This window comes from Lynx rufus, unplaced genomic scaffold (assembly GCF_022079265.1).
Source record: "Lynx rufus isolate CCGP_SWC_20201006 ecotype Redwood Valley unplaced genomic scaffold, mLynRuf1.p SCAF_24, whole genome shotgun sequence".
Lineage (NCBI taxonomy): Eukaryota > Metazoa > Chordata > Mammalia > Carnivora > Felidae > Lynx > Lynx rufus.
Genome location: NW_025814839.1, coordinates 1,796,964 through 1,820,309, shown reverse-complemented (window position 1 = coordinate 1,820,309; position 23,346 = coordinate 1,796,964). Strand labels below are relative to the sequence as shown.

Sequence of the window (23,346 nt, the reverse complement as noted above, 5' to 3'; positions counted from 1 at the left end):
TAAAAAGGAACCAGCTTTGGGGCGCCTGGGTGGCTCAGTTAAGCGTCAGACTTCGGCTCGGGTCATGATCTCATGGTTTGTGGGTTAGAGCCCCGCTTCGGGCTCTGTGCTGACAGTTCAGAGCCTGGAGCCTGCTTCGGATTCTGTGTCTCCTTCTCTTTCTGCCCCTCCCCAACATGTGCTCTGTCTCTCTATGTCTCTCAATAAATAAATGTAAAAAAAATAAATAAATAAAATTAAAAAAGGAACCAGCTTTTAGGGTTTTTTTTTTTTCTTTCTGATGTTCTCTGTTTTCTTGAATTCACATTTTATCTTTACTATTTCCTTTTTCCTACTTCCTTTTTGTTTATTGTTCTTTCCTTCCTAGTTTCTTTTTTTTAGTGTTATTTTTATTTACTTTTATTATTTTTCTAATGTATATTTTTGAAAGAGAGAGAGACAGAGTGTGAACAGGTGAGTGGCAGAGAGAGAGGGAGACACAGAATCTGAAGCAGGCTCCAGGCTCTGAGCTGTCAGTACAGAGCCTGACAAGGAGCTCGAACCCACAAACTGTGAGATCATGACCTGAGATAAAGTCAGATATTTAACTGACTGAGCCACCCAGGTGCCCGTTATTTTTTTTAAGTAAGCTCTAGGCCCAACATGGGGCTTGAACTCACAACCCAGAGATCAAAAGTCACATGCTCTATGGACTGAGCCAGTCAGGCGCCCCGCCTTCCTAGTTTCTTAAGACCAATACTACATTTATTTTTTGTCTTGCTTTTTAATACTAAAGGCATTTGTTTCTAATTTTCTCTGCATATAGCTTTCTAGGAGTTTGGGATGGCAGATTTTTTTTCAGCTTTAACCCTTTGTTGAAGATGGAAAAACATTAAAGCCTCAAGCCTATGTAGTTTTTAAAGTTTATTTATTGAGAGAGAGAGAGAGAGAGAGAGAGAGAGAGAGAGCGCGCGCGCACGTGCAATGGGGGAAAGGGCAGAGAGAGACAGAGACTTCCAAGCAGGCTTTGTGCTGTCAGCCCAGAGCCCAATGTGGGGCTTGATCCCACAACTGTGAGATCATGACCTGAGCCAAAATCAAGAGTCAGACGCTCAACTGACTAAGCCACCCAGGTGCCCCTCGAGACTATGTACTTTTCCTCTGAAAGAAAAACTTTCAGAGACACTGAAACTGATTTAAGGAACTAAGGGAGACGGTTTAAGGCACTTCAGGCAGGAAGGGCATGTGAAGGGTGACAGAGGGCAGGCAGCGCCAGGACATTACAGAAGCATCCTGGTGTCATGACAGGTATCAACGAGGCAAGACAGAGATGGAGAAAACTCCACGCAGGAGCCCTGTTGTATCTGGCCCTGCAACCCGCAATGCCCAGCACAGCACAGAGGACCCTCAGAAAAACATTTGCAGAATAAATGGAAGGTGACCGTCTCCACTGGAGCCTACACAGAAAACGCCACTTTTCCACATAAACTGACCAAAGGAACAAGATCTCCTGTGGCTGAGGTTGAATGTGACATCTCAGAAGTGAGTAAAGAAAGAAATATGCTGACACACGGCAAGGGCTCTGAAGTTGGACAGATTCAAATGCCAGCTCTATTAACTGGTCAGGTTGCTTAATTTCTAAATCTCAGTTTCCTCATAAGTAAAATGGTGATGACTTTAGGGCTGCTGTGAGGGTCAAGTAAACCAACTCACATAAAATTGCTCAGAGCGGTGTCTGACGGTGTAAGGCTCCAAGAGATGCTAACAGCGAGTCTCTGCCTGTGCGAACCGGAATACTAGTTCTCCATCTGGCACTTTGACTTTATGATACTCTTACTGGTATTCGTGGAACCTACAAATAGTCACCTACATAAAGCTGACCTCAGTGTTCTCCACCCTCCTAGATCACATCACTCCGAGCTGCCATCTACCCAGCATCACATGAACAGGACACAGGTCATGAAAGATGATACAATCTCATCAGATAATCTGTTGAATTCTTTGGGGGTGAGTCTAAGTTTACTGTCATGACAATCATTTTTCTAAGAGGCGTCAAGCAGGCTGTGGTCAGTAAATAACCCAAGCAAACCACAGGCTTCATTTGGAAGATTAAAAAAAAAAAAAAAAAAGCCACAGGGGTGCCTAGGTGACTCAATCCGTTAAGTGTCTAACTTCAGCTCAGGTCATGATCTCGCCATTCGTGAGTTTGAGCCCCACGTCGGGCTCTGTGCTGACAGCTCAGAGCCTGGAGACTGCTTTGGATTCTGGGTCTCCCTCTCTCTCTGCTCCTTCCCCCCACTCGTGCTCTCTCAAGAATAAATAAACATTATAAAATACATATACCACAAACAGGCAGGCGCTGCTGTGGGCTCGGCACCAGGCTTTGTCTGTCTGCTGGTGTAGGCCACTGTGGTGTTTAAGGACAGCCCATGGAAGAATCACATGAACAGGTGGTGATTAAGGACACTGAGCAGGCACGGACATGTTTGCATTTCCAACAGCTACCCTGCTGGACTGTCATGGAAGATGTATCCAGAATGTAGCACTTTTTAATGTGATGATAGAAGCCCCAACCACAAATATGATCACTCTGATGCCACAGAATCCTCAAGCTACGATTTCCAGAATTTTTTAAGAAGAGAGAAGCTAGAACAAAATGCCCAGATTCTAAGATACCACAGGAAAGATTCCCCAGGAGTAAGACAGATGGTCTATGAAGGTCAGGAATGTGGAGAATCCTTCAGGCACAAAGGAGTTAGTCTAACCTTGCACGAGAGAATCCACACTGGTCAAAGCCCCTTTGAGTGTACCCACTGTGGAAAAAGTTTCATGGCCAACGGCAATCACAGGAGAGAAGCCCTATCAGTGCAAGCAGTATGAGAAAAGCTTTAGTCAACGAGGTAGTCTGGCCGTTCATGAAAGACTCTACACCGGACAGAAACCCTATGAGTGTGCTATTTGTCAGAGAAGCTTCAGGAATCAAAATCACCTTGCTGTTCATAGAAAAAAGTTCACAGTGGTGAAAAGCCTTCAATCAGAAAGGAAGCTTATGGGCACCTGGGTGGCTCAGTCAGTTAAGCGTCTGACTTCAGTTGAAGTCATGATCTCATGGTTCTTGAGTTCAAGTCCCGCATCAGGCTTCCTGCTGTCAGCACAGAGCCTGCTTCAAATCCTCTGTCCCTCCTCTCTCTCTGCCCCGCCCCTGCTGGCATGCTCGCTCGTTCTCTCTCTCTCTCTCTCCCTCCCTCTTTCTTAAAAACAAATAAACATTTTTAAGAAATTAAAGGCTCTGTTCTTTAAAAAATAAAAAAGTAAGGAAGCTGAATTAAGCTTAACTGACCACCTCAAAGTCTGCACAAGCCTGAAACCCTATGCCTGTACACAGTGCAGAAGTTTCCACACCAGGAAGACTTGTATCCCACATGGCAAAATCCACACAGGACAGACACCCTACTGTGTGGCCAGTGTGGGAAAAGCTTCACTCAGAGAGGCACTCTGTCTGTGCACCAGCAAAGCTGCTCATGAAGACTCACCCTCTGACCACTCTCTTCAAAGAGGAAGTTCTCAAAAAAAAAAAAAACAAAACAAAAAAAAAACAAAGAGGAAGTTCTCTTTATGAGTGAAAAGTCCAAAATCCTCAGATCAAGCAACCTATCCAATTCTATGGAATGAATGGACACTCTTCCAGAAAGATCATCATTGGATAAGGCAAATTGGCTTTTTTCCTTTCCCCCAAATGAGTATGAAAAATAAATGTCTTATTATAAAAAAAGAAAATTAAATTAAATTTTAAACACCACAAATAGCACATAAGCAACTATTTCTCTAAAGGCAGGTAGTAAAATACACATTTACCCTAAAGAAAAAAATACCATACCACAAACTTTGTTTGAAATGGATGACTACTGGTTCCTACAATGAGCGGTTTTTTTATTTTTTTCTCCCACCAAACCTCAAACTCTTGACTCCTATGACAGACCATATACTTTCCCTCTTCTTGTAAAAGATCATCAGTAGTTGCTCAAAATATCTTCAACAGAGACAGGAAGTCATTCATTCATTCAAATCCTTTTCTACTTAATCATTCTATAGTCAGATTTTTTTTAAGTATTTAAATATGATTTTATAGGGGTGCCTGGGTGGCTCAGTCAGTTGAACATCTGCCTCTTGATTTCAGCTCAGGTCATGATGCCAAGGTCATGGGATCAAGCCCCATGTCAGGCTCTGAGCTAACAGCACAGGGCCTACTTGGGATTCTCTCTCTCTCCTTCTGCCCCTTCCCCCTGCTCATGCCTTCTCTCTTGAAAATAAAAAAGCAAAACAAAACAAACACATGACTTTATGAAGTTAGTATTACTTCTCAAGTGTTCCAGAGAATCCACAGTATTTTAGTATATGCGGTTACATTAGATATAAGACACAATTTTCAAATCTATGTTTTAGAGACAGATATCAGGATTTTTAGAGAAAACAAATTTTTAATATAAATACAAAAAACTAGATTTCCATGACAGACACGAATAACTACCATTCACTCCCTTTACTTTCAGACAACGAGCATATTAACTCCTAAACTGTGGTCAATCTAAGTGAAAATCAGAAGTCACTGCTAGAGGGGCACCTGGGTGGCTCAGTCAGTTAGGTGTCTCACTTCAGCTTAGTTAGTGATCTCGTGGTTCCTGAGTTCGAGCCCCATGTCGGGCTCTGTGCTGACAGCTCAGAGCCTGGAGCCTGCTTAAGATTCTATGTCTCCCTCTCTCTCTGCCCCTCCCCTGCTCACACACTCTTGCTCTCTTACTCTCTCTCTCTCTGAAAGACAAACATTGGAAAAAAAAAAAAAAAGAACTCACTACTAGAGACAAAATTAACTTAAACTAGGACCTCAAAGAAAAACAAAGCCACTGTTTTCACGCTTCAGAAAATCTCAGATTTGTAAGTTCTTATTCACTCATACAATATATATTTGAGTGCTTAGGTCCTTGGGATACAAATATAAACAGAACACAGTGTTGGTCACTGATGGAGAGAGAAACTGAGACCACCAATTCCGGTGAAAAGTAGTACGTAGTTTTAAGAGGCTTCTACAAAATGCTGTGCGAACATACAAATACTCTTCTTGCAAACTCCAGTGCTCCTGTGACAAAGAAGAACACTGACGAATTTGGCCAGCTAATGAGCAAGTCCACAAACAGGAAAGAGGAAACACTTAATGCTCTCTGAACTCTCCCATCTATTTATCACCAATCCCAAACGTGCCACGTAATCTGTGTCCTCGTTTCCAAAGCTAGCAAATGTTCAATGAGTGGTAACGAGGGACTGTTTCACAGGAATATTATGATCAATGAAACTTCACGAGGTGGCCTCTTGTTTGCCATATTCTGAGTTAAGCAGTTTATTTATAAAAAGTTTATAAGTAAATATGGCTAATTGGTATTTACCAAGTACAAATTTAGCCCTGACTTAAAACTTAATCAGCTGTGAAATGAAGGTGCCAGCACGGGTATTCTGTATTACCTCAACTAGAGAGCCAACCCCACTTGGGATGGTTTTTTGGAGCAAGCCTCCCACAGAGAAGGGTTAAACCTTCCTACCTCATTTTTACCCCGGCTCCTAACTGCACCTCTTGTGGTCATCCTTTACAATTCTACTCCCCCTCTTCGAGGGTACGTGACAGCTATACTAAAAACCCTCTGCTTCTTTAACAATATTTATGAGCACCTACTATGTGTCAGGCACTATCGTAAGTGCTGGGGATATGATCGTGAACGACATACAAAGTCTCTAGACTTTCACGGAGCCTAAATTTTGGTCAGGGGAAAATGGACAATCAACAAGTAAATAAACAAAATGAACGTTTTGAGTAGTGTAGAGGGTTAGGAAACAAAACAAAATAGGGTGATGTGATAGTGCCTGCGAAGGATCTTTAGCCGGGCAGCAGGAAAAGGATCCTCAAGGAGGTGACCTTTGAGCCAAGGCTCAAATGACTACTAGGAACTAACCATGTGAAGATCCAGGGGCAGAAGAAAGAGCAAATCCCAAGGTGCGAATGAGTCTGGGGGTTGGAAACAGCAAGGAGGCCAGCGTGGCTGAATGGAGTGGGGAAGGGAGGCATGTTGAGGGAAAGGAGGTCAGAAGGGTGGGCAGGATCCAGAGCACGTGGGCCCTGCAGGGACAGAATTCAGATCTTATTTTAATGCAATGGGAAGCCCTGTTAGACAGCAGTGTGTCGGTCAGTGCCAAATCTTCAGAGTAGAGACTCAGCATATTTACTGAATGACGGAAGGTGTTAAATACAGCTATTACCGGTTCCCTGGGCTAAGTAAACGTCATTGTTTCTTCACTCCATGTCATCATTTCAGTCTCTCCATCTGTAATGTATGATAGTGAGTAAACCCCCTTAGAGAAATAATACGACAAGCGCAGATGATGTGGAACAGGTATCCTCTCATAAACTCTATAACTCTCCTGAGAACAAACAGGTAAAATAAAAAGACGGCATAATTATAAAGACGATGGTTAAAAGAAGAAAAAGCTGTTTGACTTGCATGTTAACCCTTAAAATTCATCTTCCCTTCTGGGGCGCCTGGGTGGCGCAGTCGGTTAAGCGTCCGACTTCAGCCAGGTCACGATCTCGCGGTCCGTGAGTTCGAGCCCCGCGTCGGGCTCTGGGCTGATGGCTCAGAGCCTGGAGCCTGTTTCTGATTCTGTGTCTCCCTCTCTCTCTGCCCCTCCCCCGTTCATGCTCTGTCTCTCTCTGTCCCAAAAATAAATAAACGTTGAAAAAAAAAATTAAAAAAAAAAATTCATCTTCCCTTCTGTAAAGCCTATGAGAATACCAAGAAACAGAAAGAAAAAGGGTGTGGGTGGGGAGAGGGTTAACCTGTTACATCAGAGCATGGGCACAGAACTATTGACTTTTTCACACAGGCTTATAAGTAAGTACCAAAATCAGGACATTTTGAAGTAGGAGCAGGAATTCCTTTAACAAAAATTTAAGAAAATATATAGGCAAATGGATAATGAAATGTGATATATCCCTAAGACGGAATGTATTTAGCCATGAAAAACAAAGAGCTACAACACGATGAACCTTCAAACATTATGTTATGGAAGAGGCCAGACACACAAAAAACTGTATGTTATATAATGGCATTTATAGAAAGTGATCAGGAAAGGAATAAGACAGAAAGCAGGTCAGTGATTGCCTGGGGCTGGAGTTGGGAGCGGAAAATGACTTGCCAACTGGTAAAAGAGAACTTTTTAGGGTGCTAGAAATATTCTAAAACTGGACTGCAGAGATTTTATAACTCTATACATTTATTAAATACCACTGAATTATACACTCACAATGGATGCGTATACTATACCTCCATAGAGTGGTTTAAAAACAATAGAGAGGGGAGCCTGGGTGACTCAGTCAGTTGATCATCAGACTTTTTGATTTTGACTCAGGTCATGGTCTCACAGTTCGCGAGATTGAGCCCGTGTCAGGCTCTGCCCTGAAAGCACCTGAGATTCTCTATGTCTCTCTGCCCCTCCCCACTCACGCTTGCACTCTCTCTCAAAATAAATTTTAAAAAAAGAAAGAACAAGATTAAAAATATACATACCAGCTATTTTTTATACCCACATAAAAGACAGGTTTAGCTTTAAAAAAAGATGATAAATGGGGTAATGGATGTATGTCATAGCAGCAAGAATAGGATTCCCTTAAGGGGCTGGCAAGGCAGAAAACTGAAATGCCACCTGGGTATCAGACAGCATCTTACTTTTAAAAATAAAAGACACATAAAAATGTATAAAGATGCTAGTATGCTCACCAACCAGATTAACTTGTAACTATTTCACTCCATCATTCATAGTATTTCTAGAATACTACCACAAGAAATGAGCCAACATGTAACAGCTAACCATACCGTGTATGTATATTAAACAAGTGTTCCCTGGAAAGGATTACCTGGGAACTAGGAAGAAGTCAAACAAACCCATTACCAATCCCTGAGAAACTGCAAGGAAGACTTCTTCTACATTTTTCCTTTTCTAAAAACCCCTATTCAAAATATTCTTTGCCAAAACTCTCTAGTCTCAGGTTCAAGATATTTTGATTAATTCTGCTTAACGATTTCATGAAAGCAATACTAAGAGTTAGAAGATGTGCTCTACTAACAGGCTTTCCAACATTAGACTCAGGCCTGGGCAGTAGTTGACCTTTCCTCTCTCCCAGTCCCACAGTAGGACAGAGGGATCTGTGTTCTCAACCAGAACTTCCGGAGCCCCAAGGGCCTACACAAAGTTCTCAAGGCTAGAGAGATACCAGCTTTGATCTCTGTAAGATATCTTATGTTTGCAAAAAGAACCTAATCTCACATTAATTAGCCAGGCTCAGGGACTAAGCCCTGGAGAAAACTCTCCCAACGCTGCAAAACCAAAACCAAAACCAAACCCACCGGTGTAGACAGACAGGGCACCACAAAGGGTTTTATGCAGGAATAGCACTCCACTCTGTAACTGTGTGGAGAACAGAACTGGGGAGAGACAGGTAGTGGCTGGACAGTGGTCTGGAAGTCCAGGTGAAAGTGATGCCAGCCCACTTCAGACAGTGCAGGACAACAGGGCTAGAGAGGGGGAGGGGGAGGATGAAACCCAAGACACGAAATCTAACATGCCATCTAGCATGATGGCTTTATGCACCCTCAAGCCCTGCAAGTAAAAGTGGGAAAAGCACACTTATTCTACCCTCTCACAAGTAAAAGCAGGGAGGAGGAGGAAGGGCACCTGCACCCACCATGAACCGCTAGGATGTGATTCCACTGGCCCTGGCTCTGACAAAGAGGAGGCAGCTGCTGGAGCCAGCTTCTCACCAATACTGTGAGGCTCTCTGTAGGTCCCCGAGTAAAATCTATTATGCTGGAAAAGATCCCCATAGTCAGCCAGGGTCTCCAAAAAGAGATTTGTCGTTTTTTCTTAAGCATTTACTTATTAATTTTGAGGGAGAGAGTGAGCAGGAGAGGGGCAAAGAGAGAGGGAGAGGGGAAGAGGGGGAGAGGGAGAAGGAGGGGGAGGGAGAGGGAGAAGGAGGGGGAGGGAGAGGGAGAAGGAGGGGGAGAGAGAGGGAGGGAGGGAGGGAGAGACAGAGAGAATCCCAAGCAGGCTCTGCGCTATCAAAGCAGAGTCCCATGTGGGGCACGAACTCACAAACCTGAGCCGAAACCAAGAATTAGATGCTTAACCAACTGAGCTACGCAGATGCCTCTCCAAAACGTTTTTAACATAATGTGAACATCTAGAGTCTGCTCAACTTTGCGGCATACAAAATAACAGATCTTTCTGTATTTCAAAATAACAAACTATCCAGCAATCAAGGTACAGAGAGGCCACAGTAAAGAACTTCCACAAGAACCTGCCCAGGTAGGTGATGAACAAATGCCCAATATAAGCGCAATGTGACAACCAGACTCGAAGATTTGGGGGTTCTAAGTCACTGGTAAGAGGACTGAGGAAACCAGAAGAAATCAAATTATGAGAAAGGGCATTTACTGGGGTCATATTTATGTAAATATAAAATGGTAATGGTGCTCTGGACTATAATTTGGCAATATATTATAATTTTAAATGTTTATATATTCCTTTACACAGAAACTTCATTTCTAGGGAAAACAATGGAAGCAATCTAATGCCTATGATTAAATTAGGTGCAATAGGGGCACCTGGGTGGTGCAGTCGGTTAAGCGTCCGACTTCAGCCAGGTCACGATCTCGCGGTCCGCGAGTTCGAGCCCCGCGTCGGGCTCTGGGCGGATGGCTCGGAGCCTGGAGCCTGTTTCCGATTCTGTGTCTCCCTCTCTCTCTGCCCCTCCCCCGTTCATGCTCTGTCTCTCTCTGTCCCAAAAATAAATAAACGTTGAAAAAAAAATTTTTTTTTAAAATTAGGTGCAATAGCTTCCAAAGAGTGTGATACCAAAGAGAACTTTTTTTTTTTTTTTAAGTTTATTTTTTTTGAGAGAGAGACAGAGAGCACACAAGCAAGGGAAGGGCACAGAGAGAAAATGAATCTCAAGCAGGCTCCGCAACCATCAGCACAGAGTCTGACACGGGGCTTGAACTCATGAACCACGAGATCATGACCTGAGCCGAAATCAAGAGTCAGGTACTTAACCTACTGAGCCACCCAGGTACCCCTTCTTATTTTAAATAAGAATTGTATTTACTAGCATAGAAATGCCTCCAGTCAACAGAAGTATATTGTGAAGTGGTGTTTACACAATATGACCCTGCTATATGTGTGTTTTAAATTAATAAGTTACAGGGGCGCCTGGGTGGCGCAGTCGGTTAAGCGTCCGACTTCAGCCAGGTCGCGATCTCGCGGTCCGTGAGTTCGAGCCCCGCGTCGGGCTCTGGGCTGATGGCTCGGAGCCTGGAGCCTGTTTCCGATTCTGTGTCTCCCTCTCTCTCTGCCCCTCCCCCGTTCATGCTCTGTCTCTCTCTGTCCCAAAAAAATAAATAAACGTTGAAAAAAAAAATTTTTTTTAAATTAATAAGTTACAGATAGATCTCACAAACATAACATTGAACTAATCAAGAGAGACACACAAAGTATATACTAGATGAACTATAGTTATTTAAGGTTCAAGCACACACAAAATAAATCTTATGAATAAAGGTATTTTTTAATTCTCAGGAAGACTTTTTTCTTCTTTCACAGTATCCAAAAGACCTACAGATCTATACCGTAGGACTGTTAGTGTAAGAGCTCTGGGAGCAGCTTATAAGAACATTAAACTTGTCATTTTAAAAAATAAAGTGCTTAGAAGTCTCCTTCTCATATATGGTCATAGGCTAAGAATTTGGCACAGAACATACAGTCCCAGATATGGAGACAACCGTGTTGAAACACAACAGCTGGAAGTCAGTCGTGTTTCTCAAGAATCTGACATCACCTCCTTGAAATATCAAATATACCCAAAAACGCAGCAAGGCCATCTCAAAAACATTCAGGGCAATTAGTTACCCTAGAGATTCCCAGTCTGCAATGAGGCAGGTCTCTAAGAGTCCAGTGAGCCCCAGTATGAAGCCAAAGCAGCTCATCACACCGGATGGGCTAAAGCAATCTTCGGGGAGATCCATGCAATATTCACGAGGACACGTGGGAGCACAGAGACCAGAGAGAGACGGGAAGGACACACATGGGTTTGTTACAAGCAGTTCTGACGGACCCTCCTCGGGCTTCCAGATATTACCAAAATCAGCACAACTTACTCCATGGCTAACTGATCCTGCTGGCGACTATGAGCGTATGGTGCAGGGGAGAGGTGACAAGGGGGAGCTTCGGCAAGCCCTAACTGCCTTCCTAAGAAACACTTGCCTGATACAGTCATAGCTCCGGAGCTCCTACTGGGATCTTACACAGGTCGTTTGGCTAAACACCACACCCAATGCAGAAATCCACTTTCTTGCTCTTCCTGCAATGGGCTGAAGAAGTGAAGTTACAGAGGGTGGGGGTATGAAGGCAAGCTCAGTTGCCGGCTTCTCTGTACCAGCTCAACATGGCAGAAGTCACGAGGGCCCTGTGGGTGGGAGTGGGAACATTCTAGAACAAGCCTCACATAACAGTGATCTGATGATCTTAGTTTTGTGGGATTTTGGTAACCAACTTTAATTAGGAAAATTCTGTATCAAATATTTCAGATTTTCATATCTAGTTTCCTTAATAAATTCATCTTGAAGCAAAAATGTTTCATATTTCTAAATCAAAGATTTCTATTAAACAAAGCGGCGTGTTACACAGAAACTGGGACATTCGCACACACATTTATCACAAACCTATACAACCTGAGGCAAGTCCTGCTTCTTCTCTGGGCTTCAGTATTATAAGCAAAGTGAGGCATTTGGTGATTTCAAAAGATCCCATCCAGGCTCTAAAATGCTGTGGCTCTAAGGTACTCTTGTAATTTCTCCTAGAAATACTAACCAAAGGCAGTAAATAATTTTATTGGTTCCAGTAATACACTCATAAGACTTAAAATTCTCATAGATTCAAGTTAAATTTTGTTCCAAGTATGCTAGTTCTGACCATGTCATTAAAATTTTCCTAGCAGTACACCATTCAAACCTCTACACTCCAACCTGTGTCTGCAGATTCACCTTCTTCCTTCCTATAAAAATGGAGGAAGTCTCCCTCTCTTTTTTTTTTTTTTTTTAATTTTTTTTTTTTTTTATTTTTGGGACAGAGAGAGACAGAGCATGAACAGGGGAGGGGCAGAGAGAGGGAGACACAGAATCAGAAACAGGCTCCAGGCTCCGAGCCATCAGCCCAGAGCCTGACGCGGGGCTCGAACTCACGGACCGCGAGATCGTGACCTGGCTGAAGTCGGACGCTTAACCGACTGCGCCACCCAGGCGCCCCGGAAGTCTCCCTCTCTTAATCACAAGCCAGTTAATTCTTCCTGTGTATGAGCTTGGGGTGACATCTCCTTCCAGGAACTTCTGTCCACTACTGATCCCCTATGTGTCTGTAACCTGTTCCTTGGGTCCAGATCATTTTAGTCAGAATATAAATACTCCAGATGTTGACATCTTTAAAAAAAGAAAATAAACAAAATCTTCCCGAGACCCAGCACTCCTCCAGCATCAGCCTGACCATGAGCCGGACCTCTGCACTCTCCTTCAACGTCCAACCTCTTCAAAGAAAGGTCACCTCCAACCCGTTCTTACCCACCTCGAGTCCATTCTGTACAAAGCAGTCGGAGTGATCTTCCCAAGCTACAAATCCAATACCACTCTCATTGTTCCTAACGAGAACACAGCCTGTCCTCATAGGCTCCATGTCACCTGTCCCTGCAGACCCCACATAGTTAACTAGCCTCACCTCCTACCTCACACTGCACCTGGGGAAGGACACTGGTCTCTTCCTCAAACATGCCAACGCCTTCCCATCTCAGGGAGTCTGCCCCTCTCTCAGCCAGAAGGCTCCTTCTGCCCACCACCACTTCCTTTGGGCAGCCCAATTCCTATCCTTCAGGTCCACTTTAATCACAGCATCCTCGTGAGAGCCTTTTGTTGTGAGTTAAACCATGCTGACCATGTATTTCGGCTGTTTTAGCAGTCAAGTGGTTTACCACTGGACCAGGATTTCAATCAACTCACTTTGCTTGGTGGAAAGGGAGAGTTTCTGGTTTTGAAAGTGTGCCATGTGCTTTCTCCAATGGGAAAGAAAGAAGTTGTTGACAAAAAGCACTTAGTCTGGCATTGCATATAACCTGCAATCTAATCTACAGAGCAGTCCTGTGCTAAGGTAACAGGTTTCTGATTTAACCAAAGCTTACTATGTGAGTATGTACCATAAGCCTTAAAAATGTTTATACCCTTTAAACTAGTAATTCCACCTCTATGAATTTACCCTGTGAAAGTAAGATATATACACACAGCAAAAAATTTTTAAAGGCATTCATGGCAGCAGTTATCTACAGAGTAAAAAAAAAAAAGAAAGAAAAAGAAAAAAAAGTAAGTATCAAAAAACCTTTATTGCCACAAAAGAGCAGTTGTATCAAACCCAAAACTGGTACAGCAAGGGAACTGCAGCTAAACAAATGAGATATGGGTTGAGTTGCATCGCATGGAAAAGCTGTCTTAACATGCTCGAAGTTCTGACACATCTGCCTTTGAAATTCATGACTAACCGAAGAGGGAACACACTGACCTTGAAACAGAGGGATCCAGAAGGAACCCCTTGAAGGTAAGAGGTATTAGAAGGCCCCCACAGGTATGTGAGGTCTCCTGGATTCATGGTGCTACAGGCCTGGGGGGTAGAAGTCCTGGGTCCTAACTCTAAAATCTGCTGGGAACCCACTGTGTGACCTGTAGGTGGTCACTTCATTTCCCTGGGTGTAAGTTTCCTATCTGTAACACAACAAAACCACAAAGAACGCTTCCAGTTTTACAATTATACTGTTGGGCGCCTGGGTGGCTCAATCGGTTAAGTGTCCGACTCTTGATTTCAGCTCAGGTCAAGATCTCACAGTTTGTGAGTTCGAGCCCTGCATTGGGCTCTGCGTGCATGGGATTCTTGAAACATTCCCTCTCTCTCTGCCCCTTTCCTGTGTGCATGTGTGCTCTCTCTCTCAAAAATAAACATAAAAAAAAAGTATACTGTCAATCATCACCTCTCCACAACAGGCACCTGAGTAAAAAGACCAAAATTTAAATTGCACGTCTACCCCTCTTCGGGTTGGAAGCCCTTAAACTAGTGACCACCCTTGTCCGAGCCTCCTTCTCCTCAGTTCCACGGGGCTCCTCCAGAGCACTGTGGAAACACCACCTGAGGCACACTAAGGGCTAACAGCTCTCCCCGTCTTCCCATTGCATCACTGGAAGCTGCCACATCCGGCGACTTCTACCGCTGCTCAACAGACACGAGAAAAGGAAGAGCAAAGGGTTAGAGACTGTTGACCAACTTCATGCCTTAACCGAACTAACTTAAGTGTTCACAGAGTGAAATAGGAAAGCTTTAAATTTTCATCAGTGAAAAAAAGACTTACCATCTCGAGTGTTTGCTGTCTACCAGGCGCTGCTAAGAAATTTAAATGCGTTGGGGTGCCTGGGTGGCTCAGCCGGTTAAGTGTCCGACTTCGGCTCAGGTCATGATCTCGCAGTTTGTGGGTTTGAGCCCCGCATCAGGCTCTGTGCTGACAGCTCAGAGCCTGGAGCCTGCTTCGGATTCTGTGTCTCCCTCTCTTTCTGCCCTTCCACTTTTCATGCTCGCTCGCTCTCGCTCTCTCTCTCAAAAATAAGTAAAAATTTTAAAAAATTTAAAAAAAAAGTTTAAATGCGTTATCTAATTTAATCCTTCCAATGATGCTAGGAGGTTTGTTAGTACTATTATTATGTTCTTACGGATGAGGAAACTGGGAAGTTAAATAACTTGCTGAGGTCACAAAGGCAAAGCTGGTGTTTTTAGCTTCTTGTTTAACTTGCTGAGGTCACAAAGGCAAAGCTGGTGTTTTTAGCTTCTTGTTTAAAACAAAGAACACATCAATCACTGTCATAAATTCAGGGGTTCTAGAATTACATACAGCATACACCTTACATGTTGTGTTTCTTGCCTATTAGTAAACAGAAACTACTGCACATTTCCTTCCTTTTCCTAGATCTGAACCTGGTAATTTCAGAGGCACAGAAATTCTGAAATGACATCCTGTTTTGTCTGAGTTTTTCAAGACACCTAAAAAAGCAGGATCTTATATACACCTACACACCATCCTTAAAGCAAAAATTAAGAACCAGGGGGAAAAAACTTTCCAAGTCCACTTCTGAGCTTGTTTTGTCAAGTGATAGTTACAAATAATAAATTCAACATTCTTTTGGCTAAACTGGTAGATAAAACTTCAACTAACCAGGGGCGCCTGGGTGGCGCAGTCGGTTAAGCGTCCGACTTCAGCCAGGTCACGATCTCGCGGTCCGTGAGTTCGAGCCCCGCGTCAGGCTCTGGGCTGATGGCTCAGAGCCTGGAGCCTGTGTCCGATTCTGTGTCTCCCTCTCTCTCTGCCCCTCCCCTGTTCATGCTCTGTCTCTCTCTGTCCCAAAAATAAATAAACGTTGAAAAAAAAAAATTTAAAAAAAAAAACTTCAACTAACCATTGCAAATTTATGTTCATACTATATAGCCAATTACTAATTTGCTGCATTTTCACACATAAACCCAACAATTAGAAAAGTTGACGAATTTCTCTATAAATGAGCGGTCCCTCTAGAACAGATGCCAAGCCTGTCTGTGTGCATTTCAACGATTCATCAGTAACTAGTCCCAGTTCAACACAATGACCTCGGAAAGGTCTATGGACTCACCAATACTCTGTCTCCAATTTTGAGCTCTCTTTCTCCTTTCTTGATTGAACCGGCCTCTGAGAGGTTGGAGATAGATTCACTGGCAGTTTTTGTAAGGTTGCTGATCTGAGACGTAGCTGAAGGTTCCTTTGCTGTTGGCTGGGACGATTTATGGGGGATATTTGAAGGGACTGCAGGGGACGAGGTCATCATGCCGGCCGTTGAGGTGGACAGAGGCGAAGTCGCTCTGGAAGCAGGAGTCGTCTGCAGGCCGTTAGCTTCATCTTCTGCCTGCACCTTCCTTGTCAACTTCGAAGGGCGGGTGAATATGCCCTTTAGAGGCTCACACTGGAAGTACCGAACTCCTGCCACTGAACCGTCATTTTTGCCTATGGGTTCATCTAAAACAATCCCGGCCCACTGGCCAGGTGCGAACTGGGTTTCTCCCAGAAACTGGATGAATCCAGGTTTATTCCCATTCACCCAAACTCTCTCCCCGACTCGAAAGTCATCCACAAATTCCTCTTGTGCCTCAGAGGATGGCGCACTTGATGCTTTTTCACTGGATGTTGTTCTTTCCACTGGAGCTACAACTGCAAACAGAAGAAAGGATCAGAGAAGATTCACTTTCATATTCGAGCAGACCACTCCTTTCTACCTTAAAGGAAAATAAACTGGAGAAAGCCCAAACCAACAGGAGCACAGCATTTCTAAGGTGTGCAGTCCCTTTTTTTTTTTTTTTTTTTAACAAGGAGGCAAAGAGTACTTAACCCATTAGAGCACCTGGCTGGCTGAGTGAAGCGTACGACTCTTGATCTCGGGGTTGTGAGGTCGCGCTCCACATTGGGTATAGAGATTACTTAAATCAATTAAACAACAACAAAAAAAGATAAAAGTACTTGACCCACCACTACCATTTTCAATGCTGTCGAAACTCAGTGAGCTGGTGGGATTAATCCTTACCGGCAATTATGACTGGAAAAAGTCCAAGGGCGGGGGAAAAGTCCCTTTCCCATAGATCATAATACAGGTTTGATTTCATCTTTTCCTTTCCCCTCCTCCCTGCATATCAGGAGCAAACACCCATTCAGATCCCCGGAGACGGGCGCTATTCCCACGTGGGCGCAGTCAGGGAAGGCTGACAAATCCAGGACCTCGGAAGCAGAGATTCGCAGTCATGCCTGAAGAAGGAGGGGACTCGGAGCTGCAGCCCTGCCACCTCACTCCAAGACACCAGATAAACCCCATTCCTTTGCTGGCAGAGATGTGGAAATCACAAGGGAAAAAAAAGGTAGCACTTGGCCAAACTCGCTAAGGCAAGATGACTTTATGTAATCTCTACCCTGTGGCAAAAACAGAAGTTAAATTTTGCCAGAAATGTGATATTTACACTGGAAATTCCAGCATTCATCCAGCAAGTGCTCATTAAATATTTGGTATGAACTGGCCAAGTCCACAATCTTAACCACTCTATCATTTTTTTTTTTTTTTTGGTTATTTTGAGAGAGAGACAGCAGGAGCAGGGAAGGGGCAGAGAGAGAGAGGAAGACAGAGAATCCCAAGAGGACTCTACACTGTCAGCACAGAGCCCAACATGGGGCTGGAACTCATCAAGCCACGAGATCATGACCTGAGCAGAAACCAAGAGTCAGACGCTTAACTGAATGAGCCACTAGGTGCCCCTTAAGCACACTACCATTTACTAGGCATATTGCAGTCTTAGGATGTTACATGATCTCTGAGTTCAATTTCTTCATCTGTAAGAGGAAAGTAGTATCTAAAGAGTTTTCGGGGCGCCTGAGTGGCTCAGTCGGTTAGGCATCCGACTTCGGCTCAGGTCATGATCTCACGATTTATGAGTTCAGCCCCTGCGTTGGGCTCTGTGCTGAGGGCACAGAGCCTGGAGCCTGCTTCAGATTCTGCCTCCTTCTCTCTCTGCCCCTCGCCACTTGTGCTCCGTCTCTCTGTCTCTCAAAAATAAATAAATGTAAAGAGTTTTACGGGTGCCTGCGTGGCTCAATTGATTAAGTGTCCAACTCTTGATTTCAGCTCAGGTCATGATCTCACGGTTCATGGGATCCAACCCCTTCTCAGGTTCTGTGACAGTGTGGAAACGTCTTGGGATTCTGTCTCTCTCTACCCCTCTCCCGCTCACATGCACACGCTGGCTCTCTCTCAAAATAAATAAGCTTTAAAAAAGTAATAAAATAAGGGATACCTGGGTGGCTCAGTCGGTTAGGCGTCCACTTTTGGCTCAGGTCATGGTCTTGCAGTTCATGAGTCCAAGCCCCACATTGGGCTCTGCACTGACCTTGCGGAGCCTACTTGGGATTCTTTTTCTCTGCCCTTCCCCCCACCCAAAATAAATAAACTTCAAAAAAATAAAGATTAAATGAAATAATGTATTTATTCATGCTCCTCTTTTCTTTGAGTTTCTACCACTCCAGCACCTAGTCACAGGCACTGTTCTTCACGAGGGGACAAAGCACGACAGCACAGCCCATGCCATTACAGAGCCCAGAGTAGAGACGTGGGGTCAGTCAAAAGACACACCAGGTGATTTCAGGTGATGGAAGTGCGGTGGAGGAAACAGTGGCTTTAGGCAGAGCAGTCAGGAAAGGCCTCCTGGAAGAAGTAGCATCTGGCCTGAGGCCTGATCAACAGAAAGAGTGAACCATGCACAGATCAAAGAACAGAATTGTCTGGACGGCCTAAGGAGGAGGAACATCCCTTTACCCTACACAAGGAGACTGTGGAGTTTTGATTGATGAAGGGTTTGTGTTGTTGTTGTTGTTTTTAGAAGACGGTAGACGCTCTCAGATCAAACAGATAATCATCTGCCAAAGACAGGCCAGCCCAGTTTTTTAGAATCTATTCCAGCTTTGTACATGAACAATTCTTCCTGACAGAGTGCTGAAAGCATGAGTTTCTGAAAAACAATCCTCATAAAAGTGCTCAAACTGGTAATTATTTCCTTTTAAGCATATTAAATTTTAATGTTTATAGGCTGCTTGACTCTAAAAAAAAAAAAACAACAACAAACCAACTAGTGTGTGCCGAATACTGTTGAGGAAACCAAGTGAATTTCTCCTGATCTCCTGCACCCAAGGACTTTATATGCTAAAGGGTGTGCATAAAAAATGCTAAAAATGGGGCGCCTGGGTGGCTCAGTCGGTTAAGTGGCCGACTTCACCTCAGGTCGTGATCTCACGGTCCGTGAGTTCGAGCCCCGCGTCGGGCTCTGTGCTGACAGCTCAGAGCCTGGAGCCTGGTTCAGATTCTGTGTCTCCCTCTCTCTGACCCTCCCCTGTTCATGCTCTGTCTCTCTCTGTCCCAAAAATAAATAAATTAAAAAAAAATGCTAAAAGTGAAAAAGACAATTCTAAAACAGGGGTGAGAGGGCACCTGGGTGGCTCAGTCAGTTAAACATCTGACTTCAGCTCAGGCCATGATCTCATCGTTCATGAGTTTGAGCCCCAAGTCGGGCTCTGTGCTGACAGCTCAGAGCCTGGAGGCTGCTTCGGATTCTGTGTCTCCCTCTCAATCTGCCCCTCCCCCACTCATGCTCTGTCTCGGTCTCAAAAATAAATAAACATTAAAAGAATTTTTTTTTTAATTTGTCTAAAACAAGGGTGAGTATAACTGTGGAAGGGCTCAAGGAAGGGGCAGCATTTGAAGGGGTCCTAAAGAGAGAAAGGATTTTGAGGGGAAGGAGAATAAGAGATGCCAAAGCAAAGCTTGCCTCTCATCTAAGATGTTTTATGGCTTCTCTGATAAAAACACAGGAAAACATGGGTTTATCCTCATTACACAAAATGTAAATAATTTGGGACCTTTATTCAGTCAACAAATATTTAATGAGCTCCTGTTATGAGCTAGGCAATGTTCCACGTATGTGGGTGGATTTGGGTAGTGGGGAAAAAAAAAAACCACAACAAAGATTCACATTAAAAGACCATAAAAGCAAGCATCAGATACCCTCTCCTGTCTCTCTTATTAAAGACCTTAGGTGGCCATTATGGGATATAAATTGAAATGGTGGAGGAGGAGATGGAGAACAGAGGAGGAAGAGGCTGAAGATGGTCAAGGGCATGGGTTCATCTATGAAATGGGGATGATTTCCCGCATAAGCCAGATTTGGGCCACTGTACTGCCTGCTCCCTTGAAACCAATGGCCAACTTCAGATCGGTTAGTGTCATTAAATCTCTTAAACCAGACTCGTCTTTGTTTTCTCCACACAACCCTAAACCCCAAGGAGAAAGGCCCAGATGAGTTCAAAATGACACAGGGAGAAAAACGAAGTAGTGTATCTTAACACTTAACAAATTAAGTTTATTTTCTTTTCAATTTATTCATTTTGAGCAAGAGAGAGAGCAAACAGGGGAGGGGCAGAGAGAGAGAGGGAGAGAGAGAATCCCAAGCAGACTCTGTGCTGCCAGCACAGAGCCTGATGTGGGGCTTGAACTCACGAACCACAAGATCATGACCTGAGCCGAAACCAACAGTCACTTAACCAACTGAGCCACCCAAGTACCCCTAAATAAACTAAGTTACAAAAAAAAAAGACAACCTACAAGAAAAGTAAACTCTTTATTAAGATTTTTAGACATACAGGCACTTGGGTGGTTCAGTTAAGCATCCGACTTTGGCTCAGGTCATGATCTCACGGTTTATGAGTTTGAGCCCCTCATTGGGTTCTGCCTGGAGTCTGTTTCAGATTCTGTGTCTCCCTCTTTCTCTGCTCCTCCCCCACTCGCACTCTGTCTCTCTCTCAAAAATAAACATTAAAAAAAAATTTTGTTTAAGATTTTTAGATATAAAATTCCAGGTCTTTTAATTAAACCTTTTTCAAATATTTTCAAGAATATGAAGTTTCATAAGGCTGTCTTTTTAAAGTTTTCAAATAGGATTCTAATTGATTTCTACTAAGGGAAAACGGAAAGCCTTACCAGCAGCAGGTGTCTTCAAAGCTGTGCTTCCAGGTTTAAGGATCTTGGTAGGGGCCTTAAGCCCACTTGGTTTTAGCATACTCATTGTCCTTAGGATGTCAAAGCTATTTTTCCTTTACCTGTTGCCACTATCTTGCCCCAACCATTGATATAACTATGGGTGTTTCTATGGTGAAGTCAGTCTCTGGTTTAAACCTGCAAAAAGAAAAATATAAACAGAATTTAGAATCTATAGGAGGAAGAAAGTAGAAATAACATGTATCATTTTTTTTTAATGTTTATTTATTTTTGAGAGAGAGAGACAGAATGCAAGCGGGTTAGGGGCAGAGAGAGGGAGACACAGAATCCGAAGCAGGCTCCAGGCTCTGAGCTGTCAGCACAGAACCAGATGCGGGGCTCAAACTAACTGTGAGATCATGACCTGAGCCGAAGTCAGACGCTCAACCGACTGAGCCACCCAGGCGCCCTGAAATAACATCTATTATTAAAGCAGTTTCACAAGCTAAACTTTTCTTTATACATGATGATACACTATCTCCACACGTAACCTAGAAAACTCTAGATAAAGACACGAAGATGCGGCTGAAATGGATTTAGAAGCAGTTTACCACCCTACAAACAAGTAGTCGAGCCTAGCAATACATTCATTTTTCTTTACCTAATATTACCAGCTCAGTACAGTGCCTAAAATCCACACATCCACATAACAGGATTCAGAAAAATGTGAAAAAGGAAAAGAAGGGGGCTTTCAAATTTTTATTGCATTCATTTGTATATTGCTCAAGTTTTATGACCACAAGCTGGTATTAATGTACCTTTTTAAGTTCACAGAATTATGCAAAGCTCAATACAAAACCATATACATGTCAAACTAGAGAGGTTCCAACTCTGTAAGAAAAAGCTGTATCTGGGAAGTGAAAGAAAATTGTTTTTGTCCTATCTACAGAGAAATGCAATACACTTTTGATTTACTCAAGACCAGGTATGAAACTGCAATTTTGGGCCCAGGCAAAATAGGATCTTGTCTTATTCTAAGAGAGGAGAAAAACTTAGGAATTTAGGAATATGAGAAAAGATTTCTAGACATAACACCTAAAAACAGAATATGAGAAAAATGTTACTGACTCTCTTGTCAAATGATTGTTTTGCACTTTTCTCTGCTAGTAGAGCTGGGATGAGGAAGCACAGATGGATGTCACTCTGCCATTCTTTTTGTTTTGTTTTAATGTTTATTTATTTGAGAGACAGAGAGCAAGTGGGGGAGGGGCGGAGAGAGAGGGAGACACAGAATCTGAAGCAGGCTCCGGGCTCTGAGCTGTCAGCACAGTGCCTGATATGGGGCTCAAACTCGTGAACTCTGAGATCATAACCTGAGAAGAAGTAGGCCACTCAACTGACTAAGCTACCCAGGCGCCCCTGCCAGTCTGTCTCTCTTACAAGCAATGACGAGCAGCAGCAAAAAATCTGGCCGGGGATGTCAGAAGAGCCTGCTATGCCCCCTAGAGTGGACTGAACAGTGCCCACCCCTCCCCCACCCAGATATATCCATCTAGAACCTGTGAATGTGACCTTATTTGGAATAAGAGTCTTTGCAGATGTCATTCAGTTAAGGATCTTGAGATCATCCTGGGGATTAGCTGGCTGGGCCCTAAACCCAATGACAAGTGTCCTCATTAGAGCAAGAGAGCACACCAAGAAGGCTACAAGAAGATGGAGGCAGAGATTGCAGTGATGTGTCCAAAGCCAAGGATAGCCGACAGCCACCAAAATCTCAGGGACGGGCACTGAAAGGAATGCTCCCTCAGAGCCTCCAGAAGGACCCAACACTACTGGCACATCCATTTCTGACTTCTGGCCTCCAGAACTGTGAGAGAACACATTTCTGTTGTTTTAAGCCACCCAGTTTGTGGTAATTTGTTACGGCAGCCCTAGGAAACGAATACAGCCATGTCAGCTTTTCTGTTCAAAGACAATCAGACTGGACAGAAATCAAACCAAGACAGTTGCCTCATTAGGCTCCATCTGCAGATTCCCCATGAATCTTGAAAGGGTCCAGAATGGTACAAGGTGTTTTTAATAATGTGAAAGGTAAATTGTGTGGCTTGAAGATTCTGATTAACAGAGTAAGAACCACTGTTTACTGGAAGACAATGATTGCCAATCTTGACTATTAATACAAAATTCCAGGACTCCTTTCTATAACCACCATCATCATCATCCCTGCCATCATGGTGGCAATGGGTGTGGGAGTCCATGTGCCAGGGTGGGGAGCTGATTCAGAGTCAGGTTTGAAGCCACCTGCTTTACTGTCAGACCCTCACCATACACAGCCTGTAAGTTTCAAGCAGATTTACTTGTTCTTGCTACTGCCTTAGGTGGAAGGGAATGGCTGAGTCCCCTCTAAGCTGAAAAAGACTACTGACATGTGCAGAGAATCTGAAGAGGGTGGGGACAGGCTAAGGTCAGAAACTGCCTGGTCCAACATTATAAGGTGAAAGGGTCAGGTAGGTGAGAACAGAACAGACAGAGCACAATGGTCCTGGGGAAGTTATTACGATGGTAAGAAGAGAGCATGACGTGCTCCTTAAAATACTCCACT

At 43.7% G+C, this 23,346-nt stretch overlaps 1 protein-coding gene across 4 annotated transcripts in view; it reads right to left on the bottom strand.

Moving 5' to 3' along the window:
• Positions 1-23,346, bottom strand: part of CLIP1 (CAP-Gly domain containing linker protein 1) — a 127,550-nt gene that overhangs the window by 70,420 nt on the left and 33,784 nt on the right. For all 4 annotated transcript variants that reach the window (XM_047088413.1, XM_047088410.1, XM_047088411.1 and 1 more), the window contains exons 2-3: positions 20,748-20,942; positions 15,819-16,390 (exon numbers count right to left, since the gene is read on the bottom strand). In XM_047088413.1, coding sequence (XP_046944369.1) covers positions 15,819-16,390; positions 20,748-20,832 — 657 coding nt within the window. In that variant the 5' untranslated portion in view covers positions 20,833-20,942. The remainder of the gene's footprint in view (positions 1-15,818; positions 16,391-20,747; positions 20,943-23,346) is intronic.